The sequence below is a fragment of the Cervus canadensis genome, chromosome 30 (assembly GCF_019320065.1).
Source record: "Cervus canadensis isolate Bull #8, Minnesota chromosome 30, ASM1932006v1, whole genome shotgun sequence".
Taxonomy (NCBI): domain Eukaryota; kingdom Metazoa; phylum Chordata; class Mammalia; order Artiodactyla; family Cervidae; genus Cervus; species Cervus canadensis.
Window position 1 is genome coordinate 37,428,317 of NC_057415.1, and position 14,519 is coordinate 37,442,835.

Consider the following 14,519-nt stretch of genomic DNA (forward strand, 5'->3'; position numbering starts at 1 on the left):
CTACAAATGTGATTTGTCCTTATCCCAGTCCAGCTAGCTGTGTTTTTGCTTTCTTAATTCAGTGGCCAATACCCTTCCACATCCTAAAATATTAGAACTGGACAAGAACTTAAAGATGGCTTTGGCCTAGGGCCAGAGAAGTCAGGTGACTTGTTCAAGGTCACGGTAAATTCATAATACTCCAGGCTTCCCCGGTAGCTCAGTGCTAAACAATCTGCCTGCAATGCAGGAGACTTGAAGGAGATGTGGGTTCAGCCCCTGGGTTGGGAAGATCCCATGGAGAAGGAAATGGCAACCTGCTCCAGTATTCTCGCCTAGAAATCCCCACGGACAGAGGAGCCTGCGGGGCTATAGACCGTGGGGTCACAGAGTCGGATACCACTGAGTGGCTAAGCAACAGCAGTATGCATTCAACAAGTGGACACTTAGGGCTTCCTGGATGCTTGGCTGGAGAAGTGGCAACCCACTCTAGTGTTCTTGCCTGGAGAATCCGGTGAACAGAGGAGCCTGGTGGGCTGCTGTCCATGGGGTCACACAGAGTTGGACATGACTGAAGTGACTTAGCATGCATGCATGTATGCTTGGCACTAGGGTGGGTTCTGGGAATAAAAGAATGAACAAGGTGCAGCCCCAGCCCTTAGGATGTGGGCGATGCCAGCACAATCAACGAGGCATTAAAAAAAAACAGACCTAGATCTCCTGGCATTTCCCTCCTCCCATTCTAATCTAGGTTAGTTTCAGTCTTAAAGGTATTCTCAAGGAAATCTGATCTTCTGGGTACTCTTTACAGCAAAATAATAAAAGTAGATTTATTTCTTTTGATAGTACATTTGTAATCATTTTAATACTCACTGGAGATTGAAATTTCATTAGCCACATTTGTAGACAGTCTGAGCAAGATTTGTTTCCTTGACTTTAAAAGATGAACAGACAAAAGTACAGTGTCACATCACTCTCTGAAACCTAGTCTCTGCCCTCAGCATTCTTACCCTCAGCCAGGGACTCCAGGCTCAGAAACGCCTTCACCTCGTGTCCAGAGTCACATTCCCCCAAGAAACATAGTGAGAGGAAGACATGGAAATGATAGAAGCATCAGGGCTCCTCTAAAGCCACCCCCCTGTGGACAGCCTGGCTCAGTCCCTCTGGGAAAGCATGGCGGACGGGGCAAGATTAATTCCTCTGAGTTCCCGTAACTCGGGCAATTGTCGTGTTAATGCACCAGCCCCTTCACTGGTTTGGGTGCTACTTCTATGAGCGTTGACACCTCAGCGCTGTGAGCCTGCCCCGCATGCAGGCCAAACACCCCTGATCAGAGTGAAAGACCTCCAGCAGCAAACAGCTGCGGGTGCAGTAGGCGTCCTTCAGCGTATGGAGGTCAGGGCCAAGGGCACGTGGGAAGGGCGTGGACAGCTGCATCCTACCCTGCTTGCTTCAGAGCCCCATGGAGGCTGCAGGGTGGGGGCCACAGCTGGGGCCTGGAAATGCTGATTCTGCGCACTTAAGAGTCTGCCATGGTGTGGGGCATGTCCATGGTCCTGAATCACCAGCTCTTGTGTTAACATTGTTCTTCTGACTGCAGTGCTCGCTAACGCCTATGTACCCTCTCAAAGAATGTACATTTCCACTCTGCCTTTTCTCTCTTGATTAACCTTTTGTGATTTTTCTGTGAGCTCACCGCCGGAGAACCACAATGTCCACTTCACAGTCTAGGGTTTACCTAGCTGATAGGGTGTACTTGTAAAGCATCTTGACCCTTTTTCCAGAGGCATTTTATCTTTCCTGGGAAATTTAGAGAGGGTAGGGCTCCCTTTATCTTTTGTGGTTCCCAGTCTCCGCTCAGCTCTTGCTGAACCCAGGCACTCCAACACTGCCTTCATCACAAGACCATGCAAATAATAATAATAATAATAATAATGCAATTTACAACCTCTGGTGTGCTGGAGCCATCTCTGCTTCTATAGAAACCAAATGAGCCACTCTTCCACACCTTTATTCTTTTTACTTGATGTAGAAGTGTGTGTAGGGTGCAGCGTCGCAGGTTATCACGTGGAGTCCTCTGTGTGGCTCACAGACCCTGAGTTGCCTTGGGCTCCCACAGGTGACTCACCCAGATACGGGAGGAGGAAGAGGGCAGTGAGCAGGGAACGAAGCCACAGAGGCGCCTACACATGCTCTCATCTTCTTTTCCTGTTTTATTTCTCTCCATAGTTCTTTCCGCCTTCTACACACCAAACAGTTTGCTTTTTTAAAAAGATAATTTCTTATCCGTATCCCACTAGAACATAAGCTCCAAGAGGGCAGGGTTTGGGGTTTATTTTGTTCATTGTCTTGTCTCCACATAGACAGGAGTAGCTGGCACAGAGTAAGCACTGAATAGATGCTTGTTGAATGAAGTGTGTGTGTGTGTGTGTGTGTGTGTGTGTGCGCGCGTGCGCTAAGTCACTTCAGTCATATCTGACTCTTTACTACCCCATGGACTGTAGTCCACCAGGCTCCTCTGTCCATGGTGATTCTCCAGGCAAGAATACTGGAGTGAGTTGCCATGCTCTCCTCCAGGGCATCTTCCCAACCCAGGGATCGAACCCACATCTCTCACATCTCCTGCATTGGCAGGTGGGTTCTTTACCACTAGCGCCACCTGGGAAGCCCCGAATGAATGGAGGTTCTCATGCAGCTCCTGTGATCCTTTCAGAGCTGCTGCCATGCCCTCCTCTAGGGGATCTTCCCAACCCAGGGGTTGAACCCAGGTCTCCCGCATGGCAGGCGTTTTCTTTCCTGTCTGAGCCACCGGGGAAGCCCAAGAATACTGGAGTGAGTAGCCTAACCCTTCTCCAGGGGAACTTCCTGATCCAGGAATCAAACCAGGGTCTCCTGCATTGCAGGCGGATTCTTTACCAGCTGAGCTACCAGGGATGCTTACTCTGCCAATTACTGGAAAGCAAGTGCCTTCATCTCTGGTCTCAGATGCAAAGCAGGGAGGTTGGAGGGAAGTGTGGACTAAAAAGATGCGCAAAGTGAGAGTTGCCAGTTAAGTTTTATTTGCGGCAAAATGAGGATGGCAGCCTGGGAGGTAGGACTTCAGATAGCTCTGAGGAACCGCTCCGAAGAGGCAGTGGGGAAGGTTAATATATAAGATTTTGGTGAAGGAGGAGTTCAGTGTAATCAAGTTCTTACTTTATAAAAGATTTTCTGTTAGTCACGAGGAGCTGATGTCATCATGAAGGGATTTAGTGATTTCCTAGATAGGAGGAGATCCAAGGATTGGGATCATGAAATCAGTTCCTGAAAATATCTGACTATCTAAAGACTTGTTCCACCAGTTTCCTTGGAGCACAGAGTGCCTCACCCTCCCCCCTGAATTCCCCTCAGGGGGTGTTGAAGGTCAGGTCGGCAGCTGCAACAGCATAGGGTTCAATCTCTGCACAGGCAGGTGGCAAATGCCCTTCTTGTTGTCGTTCAGTCGCTGGCAAATACTTGTGGCAAGTGTCCATTTGTAGTTGACAAGGATCATGAAGCTCCCTTGTCTGTGCAATATAAGAGGTTTCAGAATCAGAAGTCAGGAGCCTTGAATTGGATTCACTGTAGACATGGGGTATGTCACTCCCCAAGTTGTCTCTCCCTTTTTTTTTTTTTTTTAAATTTTGTGGCAGCTCTTTCCACTCCCTAGACTCCTCAGTTGAAGGTGGAAGGGGCTGGAATTACACGTGGAAGTGTCTCTGGTTCTTCAGGTTGACCTGAGTCCAGGCAGCACGTGTATTAGCTGGCCTATCGGAGCCTCCCCAGCTGCCGCCTCCACTAACACTGCCTGCCTGTGTCCTGCAGGCAACAACAGCCTCCTGACCTGCATGGAGGACGGGCTGTGGTCCTTCCCGGAGGCCCTGTGTGAACTCATGTGCCTGGCTCCGCCCCCGGTGCCCAACGCGGACCTCCAGACGGCCCGGTGCCGCGAGAGCAAACACAAGGTGGGGTCATTCTGCAAGTACAAGTGCAGACCTGGATACCACGTGCCCGGCTCCTCCCGGAAGTCAAAGAAGTAAGTGGGGCTGCAGAGGCACGCTCCCGGCGGCTGGAGCTGGCGAGGGGGACAGGGGGAGCCAGGTCTGTCTAGTTAGAAGGAAGTGCTCACTTCTCTGTCCACCATCATCCCATGCTCTTCCCTGGGAATCTGGGGGGACATTGTCATCAGCTGCTGGCTCACTGTGTGACCTGAAGTCAGTGACTTCACTTCTCTGGGCCTCTATTGTTGAGCAATACGATGGGGAGGATAGTAACAGTCTCTGCATAAGATGGGGGTGAAGGATGAATGAGGATGTGTCTGTGAAGTGCTCGCAAAGTGCCTGGTATGCAGCAGATGGTGGGTATCCATACCATCCCTGGGTCAGCCCCCATCAGCGCCCCTGGAAGGAAGTGGGGGGAAATGGGCCAGCAGGGCTTGATTTTATTTCATTCCACATGAAACTCTTGCTCGGCCCCGACGGAAGAGTTCTGTGGAGATTCACCTTAACCCCTCCTCACTCACTCCGTCACCCAATAGGATGAGCAGGGACTCAGGAATCAGAAAGGCACATGAGAGGCCAGCTGGCTCCAGAGACCGTGGGTGTCTCAGTAGAGTGTGACTGCAGCCGTTTGGTCCTTGAGATGTCTCTACTTTCCGTCTCTTCCTGAAAGACGGGCCTTCAAGACCCAGTGTACCCAGGATGGCAGCTGGCAGGAGGGAGCTTGTGTTCCTGTGACATGTGATCCCCCTCCACCGAAATTCCATGGACTGTACCAGTGCACCAACGGCTTCCAGTTCAACAGTGAATGCAGGATCAAGTGTGAAGACAGCGATGCCACCCAGGTGAGGCCCCTTGAGTTTGGAGTCAACACTTGGATCCCTTTCCCCTCTGTTTACTAAAGACCAGCCAGGATTTAAGAACCACATCCTCCAGGAAACTCCCTGCAGATGCCAGAATTGTATAATAACGGTATCACCCACGCAGAAGTTTAGGAGCTGGGTTCTCAGCATCTTTGTAATCCCTCTGAACCTTGTGGTCCTACCCATCACACTGCATGTTATTGGCTCAGAGATTCTTAGCTTTGAAAAAAAAAAAATCTCAGTGTTGGGAACCTTATGAAAGAAATCATAAGTGAAATCCCGATGTCTGAACTTGATCCAGGGTAAGGTGTGACTGAGGCTGTTTTGTTGACTTTTTACCACCATTGCCACTTACATTGCTCTGACATATTGAGAATCATGATTTCCACTATCTGGAGACATCAGTGGCTCCTCAAGCATTTGGAGAAAGGGAGCCATATTTAGACTAGGTGTACAGTTTTGAGACTACTGAAGAAGGATGGAAGGAGGTGGCAGGGACTGGATTTTATCTCAATCCACGTGTACCTGAGGCAGAGTTCAGCAGTCCCACCAGCCCTGCTGAGGGAGTTCTGTGAATGGCATCTCCTTAATCCTTACACCCACCCACCTCTACCCGCTAAGACAGGCAGGGAATCAAGAATGGGAAAGAGAATGAGGAACCAGCTGGCTCCAAGGAAGACTTAGGTCCACAAGGAGCTCCAGCCCTGAGAGAACCCTCCATTTAGGGTGGATGCCTCAGCCCCATGACTCACAGGTGGGCAAGGATCTTTACTCAGGTGAGGCCAGAGTTCAGCCAACTGGGCCCCAGTGCAAGGACCTCCCTCTTGTCAGTCTGTAGTGGGTATTCAGTTCAATGCAGTTCAGTCGCTCAGTCGTGTCCGGCTCTTTGCGACCGCATGAACCACAGCATGCCAGGCCTCCCTGTCCATCATCTACTCCTGCAGTTTACCCAGACCCATGTCCATTGAGTCAGTGATGCCATTCAAACATCTCATCCTCTGTCATCCCCTTCTCCTCCTGCCTTCAATCTTTCCCAGCATCACAGTCTTTTCAAATTAGTCAGCTCTTCACATCAGGTGGCCAAAGGATTGTAATTTCAGCTTCAGCATCAGTCCTTCCAATGAACACCCAGGACTGATCTTTAGGATGGACTGGTTGGATCCCCTTGCAGTTCAAGGGACTCTCAAGAGTCTCCTCCAACACCACAGTTCAAAAGCATCAATTCTTCGGTGCTCAGCTTTCTTTATAGTCCAACTCTCACATCCGTACATGACCACTGGAAAAACATCTACCAAATACTAGACACAGTTGGAGCAACATCCTCAGCTCCTCTTACTCACATTCTCACTCCAGATAGCCACTGACTTCTGCCCATTCTGATCTCCTGAACTGTCCTTATCCAAGGCCACCAGCCTAACTCAGGCCAGCAGCATTACTCTCCCGGCCCACATGCAGCTTCCTGACTGCCCCCCGCCTTCTCCTTGCCTCTCCAGCATCCTGTCCACATTGTATCCAGAGGGGCTTGTTGAGAGCACACATGTGATCATGACGGTTCCCCTGCTCAAAGTCCTTTGTGAACCAGCGACCCTGTCTCCCTTAGAAAGAATCTCGCCTGTGCATTCAGCATATCTCCCCCATCACAGTAAGAGAGATCTCCCCATTCACCTGGGTGTTCTCTGTGAAAGAAGCCCTGTCACCTTTTCCAGCCTTACTGTCCTTCACCATTCAGCCCAGGCACCCCTTCTTCCGGAACCTCTTCCCGACCCTCCCACTGTGGGCTCTGTGCCCCTCCGTCACAGCACTGACCACGCTGCATTGGAATTCATTTCACACTCCCCCGCTAGATTTGGGGGCTTCCCAGGTGGCTCAGATGCTAAATTGTCTGCCTGCAATGCGGGAGACCTGGGTTCAATCCCTGGGTCAGGGAGATCCCCTGGAGAAGGGAATGGCAACCCACTCCAGAACTTTTGTCTGGAAAATTCCATGGACGGAGGAGCCGGGTGGGCTACAGTCCAAGGGGTTGCAAAGAGTCGGACACGACTGAGCGACTTCACGTTCACTAGGTTTTGCGATCCCTGAACACAGCTTTTGCCTTCCCTGTGTTTTCAGCACTGGGGACGGTGCCAGGCACCTAGTAGGTGCTCAGAAAGTGACGGGGCTTGAGAGCCTCCTCGGACATCCAGGCCGGTCTCCCCGTTTTCCAGCTGAGACAGTCCCTCAGCCACCCAAGGTGATGCAGCTGGTGTCAGCTGAATCAGAATCGGAGCCCAGGTCCCCCGACTGTGGACAATGGGCAGAGTGAGTCCAGGAGGCAGTCCCTGAAGGGGAGGCAGGCTCAGGGCTTCTGTCTGTGTACCCGAGTCCTTCCCCTTCCTCAGCTGCCAGGGACGCAGAAGCCAGGGCCGGAACAAGCAAAGGCCAGAGATTACCACGGCCTCACGCAGCCCATCAACTTCCCTCTCGCTCCCTTACATAAAACTGTTGCTAACAGTTACCCAAACGGCTGAGCCAAATACTATTCTGGCTGTGGTCGTGTTATCAAACTGAAACCCAGTCTGCCTGGGGCCTGCCAAGTACCTTTCATGGCCAGTTTGTATTTAAAGGAGAGGAAAATGTAAATTTATCAGACGACTCACGCGGTCCTGTTTGGCAACTGGCGGGGAGGCCAGACGCTAAGGAGCAGGGTATTGCTTGCCGGCTAAGGAATGAGGGAGCGTGTGCCAAATGGGCTCCTAATACAATTGACGTTTCTAGTTTGTGCTGCAAATGAATTTCCTCTACCCTCAGACCAGGGGCCTGGGAGCCAAATCTAGTATTCACCTCAGATCCCCTCTCGCTGCCTGTAAACATAGTCAAAACGTACGGCGCAGAGTATCTTGAACAGCGTGTATATGGAGCGGGAATTATTTGCTTTCCAAACAAGCTCCAGATCCTGGCAAGGGAGGACAGGGGCTGTTGAAGGGGAGGTTCGCATACTCCTTCCCACTGCTACTAAAAGCAAATGAACAAATCAAACCTCAACTTCATTCATTCCTAGGGAGCCACTATGATGCTGGATCCAGACTCGGAGTTTGAATCTTGGCTTTACCACTTACTAGCTGGTAGACTTGGGCAAGTTATTTAACTCTTTACGCTTCAGTTTCCTCAGGCATAAAATGGGGGAGGGGAAGTAATTCTGGCTACCTCTTAGTTTATTTGTGAGGATGAACTGAGGCCATGAAAGTAGGGCTGCTGCTGCTGCTAAGTCACTTCAGTCGAGTCCGACTCTGTGCGACCCCAGAGACGGCAGCCCACCAGGCTCCCCTATCCCTGGGATTCTCCAGGCAAGAACACTGGAGTGGGTTGCCATTTCCTTCTCCAGTGCATGAAAGTGAAAAGTGAAAGTGAAGTCGCTTAGTTGTGTCTGACTCTTCGCGACCCCATGGACTGCAGCCCACCAGGCTCCTTCATCCATGGGCTTTTCCAGACAAGAGTAGTGGAGTGGGGTGCCATTGCCTTCTCCGTGAAAGTAGGGCAGGTCTGTGGAATTGTGCAGTGTGCAACCCCGGCACACCCCCCACACATATAATGCCTTCCCAAGCAGGGGCAGCTTCTAGGTTCAGGGTCGTCACATGCTTGCCCAAGGATGCAAGGTTTCCTAGAGGAAGTCAGAGACATCCCAAGCCCATACAATATTAGAAGTGGGCTGGACCTTAGGGTTTTCCCACTGCAACCCACTTATTTTATAGGTGGGACCACTGAAGCCCAGAGAGGGGAAGCATCATACCTCAGGTCACACAGCAAGTTAGTAGCAGAGTCAGATCTCCTAGCCAAATCATTGCACAAACCACATCTTCTGCCCAGCCTGACTCCTGCAGCTGCGTGGCTACATGTCACCCCTGTATCTCCCTGGGAGGAAGCAAAATGCACGTGAGGCCATTGACTAGACACAGAGGCAGATAATAAATAACAGCTGCGATTTATTGAGCATGTACTCCATGCCAGTCTGGGCTAAGTGCTTTGTACGGACATTTAAGCCTCACGGTGTCTGGCATCACTGTCCCATTTTGCAGATGAGGAAGGTGTGGTTCGGTGAGTTAAGGTGTTTTGCCCACCTTATAGAACTGGGAGGAAGTCCAGGCAGAACTGAGATTGCTGTTATCAGGTCAGGCTGCCTCCTTCGTATCTTGTGGTTCACTGTGTAGTTCTGCCCTGATGGTTGGATGGCATCACCCACTCGGTGGACATGAATCTGAGCAAAGTCCGGGAGATGGTGAAGGACATGGAAGCCTGGCGTGCTGCGGTCTGTGGGGTCACAAAGAGTCGGACACGACCGAACGACTGAGCTGAATTGCTCTGTTGCTGTCATATTTCTCTGCCATTGTTTTGTTTATTTCCATTTCTGCTAACTAGAAGCAGTGCGGGTCTCCCTGTCCGCGCATCCCCCAGCCTCTCCTCCCCATCTCTGCGCCCCGGCGCTGTAGTAAAGCACAGAGGCTTACAGGGAAAAGCCTGGCTCCGGCCCTGCCGCCTCCCGATTCTGGCGGCTGCCATTTCTCAAATGCGGGTAATGCTTGGGCTGATGCTAAAGTTCCCTTTGAGACAGTGCAAGAGAGTAGTTAAGAGCTCAGCTAACCCTTAGAGAGCCTGATCTGTGTGTTAAGCTATAAATGCCTTCACATAGCCTAACTCACTGAGCCCCGTGATGACTTTCTCAGGCAGCGAACTCCAGGCTCATTTAACAGGAAACCAAAGCAGAGAGAAGTTAAGGAGCTTCCCCGAGTCTGCACAGTGGGAAGGTTGCAGAGATGGAACTGGAACCTGGGACGTTTGACTGAAGCCCAGACTCTTAACCAGCACACCAGCATCATTTAAAAACTTACCTTTTCACTTCCTGGCTGAGCCTCAATTTTCAAATCTGTAAAAAGGACATGATTTCCGCAGTAACTGCACTGTTAAAAGCATTTTTAACTTCGTATAAAACACTGGGCATGTAATAGATATCTGATACCATATTATGTGCTTTTGGCTTCTTGTGGACCCATGTAGCTAAAGAGGAGCTGAGAAAGCACAGTATGCTTCTTTTAAATTTTTATGTATTTATGTATTTGGGGCTGTGCTGGACTTTTGTCATTGCAGCAGCTTCTTGTTGCAGAGCATGGACTCTAGGGCACGCGGGCTTCAGTAGCTGCAGCCCAGGGGCTCCGGAGCACAGGCTGCATGGTTGCAGTGCATGAGCTCGGTTGCTCCATGGCAAGTGGGATCGTCCTGGATCAGGGCTCAAACCCGTGTCTCCTGTATTGGCAGGCAGAGTCTTTACCACGGAACCAGCAGGGCAGCCCCACACAGTATGCTGTTTTGCAGATGGAGACACAGGCGCAGAGAGACAAGACGCTTTGCTGAGAGATGCTCAGCCCTCTGGCGTTAAACTTCACCCTAGCATGCAGCACTGTGCATTCAGAGATGTACCGTGGGTCCCCTGGCCTCCGGTCTTCCCAGATTGGATCCTTAGTGTCAGTGGGTCCAGTGGGTCCTCTGGCCTCTGGTCTTCCCAGATTGGATCCTCCATGTCAGTGGATCCAGTGGGTCCCCTGGCCACTGGTCTTCCCAGATTGGATCCTCCATGTCAGGCCTTCTGTGGTCACACTGGGCTCAACAGCGTGGCTCTGCTCTGAGCATCTGCACCCAGGTGATAGGCAGGCCTAAGTGCACCCAAACCTTTTCCCAAAGGAGGACATGAAATCCGGAGTGGCTCCGGGAAGTCTGCCATGTAGAAGCCACCAGCAGGGCCAGAGGTGTGGTGGTGGGAATCAAAAGAAGTGTGCGGGAGAGACAGGTGACCACAGACTCGAAGGAAGGATGTGTGCGTAGCAAGAGAAGGGCCTGGACGTGTCATCTGGATCCCACTCTAGAAGCCCTGGCTGCCGGCCCTCGAGCAAGCCTGGTTTGAAAGTGCAAGGTATCTTAGCAGAAGGAGTCTATCCTTTGTGACGCTGCTTCAGTCAGCAGCAGAAAGCGCCAGATGAGCTGGGCAGGAGGGAGAGAGACCAGAGTCAGCAAGACCAGAGCGCCTTTATGCTCCCCTCCTCTGTAGTGGCGCCTCCCCGGCATGAAATTCCCTGCGCAGATTCCAGCCGGTCCTAATACATTCTCTGTTGCAAACCCAGCTCCCAGCCAGCTCTGGCCCACGCAGTGCTGAGGTCTGCAGCCCTTCAGGGGCTGGAGGCCAAGTGCACCATAGGCCAAGGCTCCAGGAAATTGGGGTCAATTTCCTACTCCCCCGAGGGCCCAGTAGAATCACGGGGCCTGGGGCTCTGGGAGGGAGAGTCAGGGTTCTCTGAAGCCATAGGAAGTTGCCTAAACTTTCCCTGTGCTCACACGGAACCTCTGGGTGGACTCAGCCATCACCCCACAGCTGTGGGCGCGGATGGGCCACCCTTCTCCGTGGCCACAGAGGTTTTCACCGCCACCAGATCCTCCTCATGCTGGCCCACGTGAGGCCCAGAGAGGGGCCCCTTGCTCTCTAAATCCCAGCTCCTTACAGCTGTTTTCTCAGACAGGGCAGCTTCAGCCTGCATCAGCCCTTTCCAAGAGTTTGTTTTCTCATGCATACACTTGTTCGTTTATTCGTGTATTCACTCATTTCTTCATTTACTCATTTATTCCCTCATCCATGCATTTCTCTTCTTATTTTTTAAACAAATTCACCCCACATCTCTGTACTTATTCACTCCATCTTTTGTTAAACAGTTCCTGAATGAACAAAAATACCTATTGAGTTATGTGTGAATGGGCCAAGTGGCTGGGGCCTTAATAGTGCTGTGGAAGGCCCCTGGGGGTACAGGGGTGACCCAAGAGGGTACCATTTAGGACGGAACAGATGATACAGATGCAGCGGGTGTCAGAGACCTTCGGCTAGTGCAGTGTGCAGGAGGGGGGTAGCATTAGGACAGGATGCTTCTGCCAGAAAGTTCCATGCCTGTGTTTGGACAAGGGGGCAGGGGCGGGCGGTGAGGGGACAGAACAGACAGAAGGTGGAACATGTGCAGAAGAAGCCTGGCCAGGCGGAACCTCACGTGGGGCATTTGAGAATGCAGGCAGTGGACGGCGCTCAGGGTTGGCGGTGGAGCTGTGGGGAGCTGGGAGCTGGAGAACTGGGCAGAGTTGACGCTGAGAGGGCCCGGGAGGCCTGAATGGGAGCTGAAGGGCTTGAGAGGAGTCATTCCACAGATGTTTTCGCTGGTGGAGCACGGTCAGCTCCTCTGGTCTCATGTAGAGTTTCTTTTTTTTTTTTTCTTTATCATAAACTTAAAAGAAGGGGACAATATACAGCTTGTTCTCAGATAGGTGGACTCCCTGTGCAGAAAGGGTTAGTGCCTGTGGTTCTCCATTTTCCAGGAGGTAGAGCCCAAACTTCATAAGTGGATGTTTAAAGCCCCTACCTGCCTGACAAGCTCATCCTGCCCCATGCCCTCCTGCTCAAACTTTCTCATGCCCTTTGGCTTCCACAGATGTTTTGTTTTGCCTGATTCTACGTACATACCCTTGAAAACTCTTTTCCATCTGTCACCTCCTCTCAGAAACCTTCCCTGCTTGCCCCTCACATCCCGTTACCCTCCCCATGTGCACACAGCATGGTCACTGGGCATGGTCATGCTGATGTGGGTGACAGCTCTTGCCAGCTCTCTGGGGCAAATACTGGCTTACTTCACATCTGGACCCAACAGAGCTATGCCTAGAATGGACGCTTAGGAAGGGTCTTTGGATTTGGGGATGGTTCTGAAATTTCAGCAAAGCTGGACCTTCTTCTGTTAGAATGTTAGTGGAAAGTGGCTCATTTGCCCATGGCTTTGCAGAAGATTGAGAGATGGGATATTGCCTGTTTTAAAGACTCGGAGGGAGGGAGCATGTAGAAGCATCCTCATGCTACCATCCCGGTGCCATTATTGCTGGAATGGAATGGAGTTGAAGGAAGAAAGGAGGGAGGGGAAGGGAGGCCTTGAAAAGAAAGCTTCTCAGGGGGCTGGGGCCTAGGATTTTTTTTCTCATCGGTTGAGATGAAATAAGCTTTGGAGCATGCCTGGGGTGAAAATGAAAAGTGATAGTTGCTCAATCATGTCCAGCTCTTTGTGACCCCATGAACTCTAGCCTGCCAGGCTCTTCTGTTCATGGGATTTTCCAGGCAAGAACACTGGATTGGGTAGCCATTCCTTTCTCCAGGGGATCTTCCCGATGCAGGGCTCAAACCTGGATCTTTTGCATTGCAAGCAGATCCGTTACCCTCTGAGCCTTGGTCGTGTGTGACTGCCTCCTAACAAATGGCTCCAAGACCCATGCTTACTCACTGTACATATTGGGGTGCACCTGGTCCCCTATATTGTCAATTACAAAAAACAAGCCAGACAAACTCCCCTGATTGGACTCTCTGAAAGAAGACTACTCGGATGTAGGAAACCTGGGTGTTAAACTCTTCAAAATGCTCTGAGCAAGTCTCTTCCCCCACTGAGTCCTCAGTGTCCCCATCTGTAAAATGGAGACATTGCAGTGACTCTATTGGAGGTTGGCTGGGTTTGCACCATGGTGAAGAACTTGTTTTGGAACACTTTCAGGGCGCTGCGGAGATGAAACATTGGGAGGCTTCTTGTGCAGAGGGTGGGGTCTCTCTCGGTCTGACTGTGTCTCTGTGGCGTGCAGGGCCGTGGGAGCAACATCATCCACTGCCGGAAAGATGGCACCTGGAGCGGCTCCTTCCACGTCTGCCAGGAGATGCAAGGCGAGTGCTCGGCCCCAGACCAGCTCAACAGCAATCTCAAGCTGCAGTGCGCTGAGGGCTATGCCATAGGTACGTTGCCGTGGGTGGTGAGCTATGCATGGGAGCGGGGGGTGTGCGTCCTCCCCAGAACTTGAGGCTTGTGTCCTGCTGGGGTAATGGGCACCTCTATCAGTGCGAGGCACTGGGGAAATGAAGAGGAATGAGACCAGACCCTGTCCTCCCCGGAAGAGAGTTCAGGGCACGGATGTCAGCAAAGCAATGTTGGGTGGGTGTGTGGGATTACCCTGGAGGACAGAAACGTTGACTGGTGCCTCCGGGGACACAGGAAAGGCTGCTTACACAGGGATTCGCCAGAGCTCTTTGGGCAAGAAGTGACATTCCAGACAGAAGGAGTCAGCGTGGCAAAGGGAGGCAGGTGTGAAAATCCACATCCAGTTTAGGGAAGCCGTAGTGATCCAGCGTGGCTGCCTTTGTTGGTAATCTTAAAGTATGTGTGATGCTAATCATTCATAATCCCGGCCGTGGGTAAGTGCTGTACCCAGCTCTCTAGAGATGGGATCTCTTATCCTCTCGATAACCTTGAACAGATGAGGAAATTGAGACTCAAAGCAATGATAGAACATGCCTGAATCCTTAGACCACTCCACTAAAGCCCAAGTTCTTTCCATGGCTTTTCAGTTGCCTCCAAAATAAGGAGAAACAGCTTTTTCAAAATATTCTTTGCCTGGTCATGGGCTAGCTCACCAAGTGAAGGGAGACAACCTGGGGTTTGATGCCAGGGGTTGGCCTGGTGGAGACCAGACCAGGCGTCTGGACAGATACATCAATCACAGGCCCACGGCTTTCTGGGGAGCTGGGCGCACACGGAGTCTGACCTCAGTGCAGGGCAGTGCTACTGACCTCTTGGGC

General features: G+C 51.5%; 1 protein-coding gene across 1 annotated transcript in view; it reads left to right on the top strand.

Annotated features, from left to right (window-relative positions):
- The window catches only part of PAPPA (pappalysin 1), a 253,157-nt gene that overhangs the window by 200,475 nt on the left and 38,163 nt on the right, over positions 1–14,519 (top strand). The window contains exons 16-18 of the mRNA XM_043453579.1: positions 3,823–4,033; positions 4,669–4,840; positions 13,532–13,679. Coding sequence (XP_043309514.1) covers positions 3,823–4,033; positions 4,669–4,840; positions 13,532–13,679 — 531 coding nt within the window. The remainder of the gene's footprint in view (positions 1–3,822; positions 4,034–4,668; positions 4,841–13,531; positions 13,680–14,519) is intronic.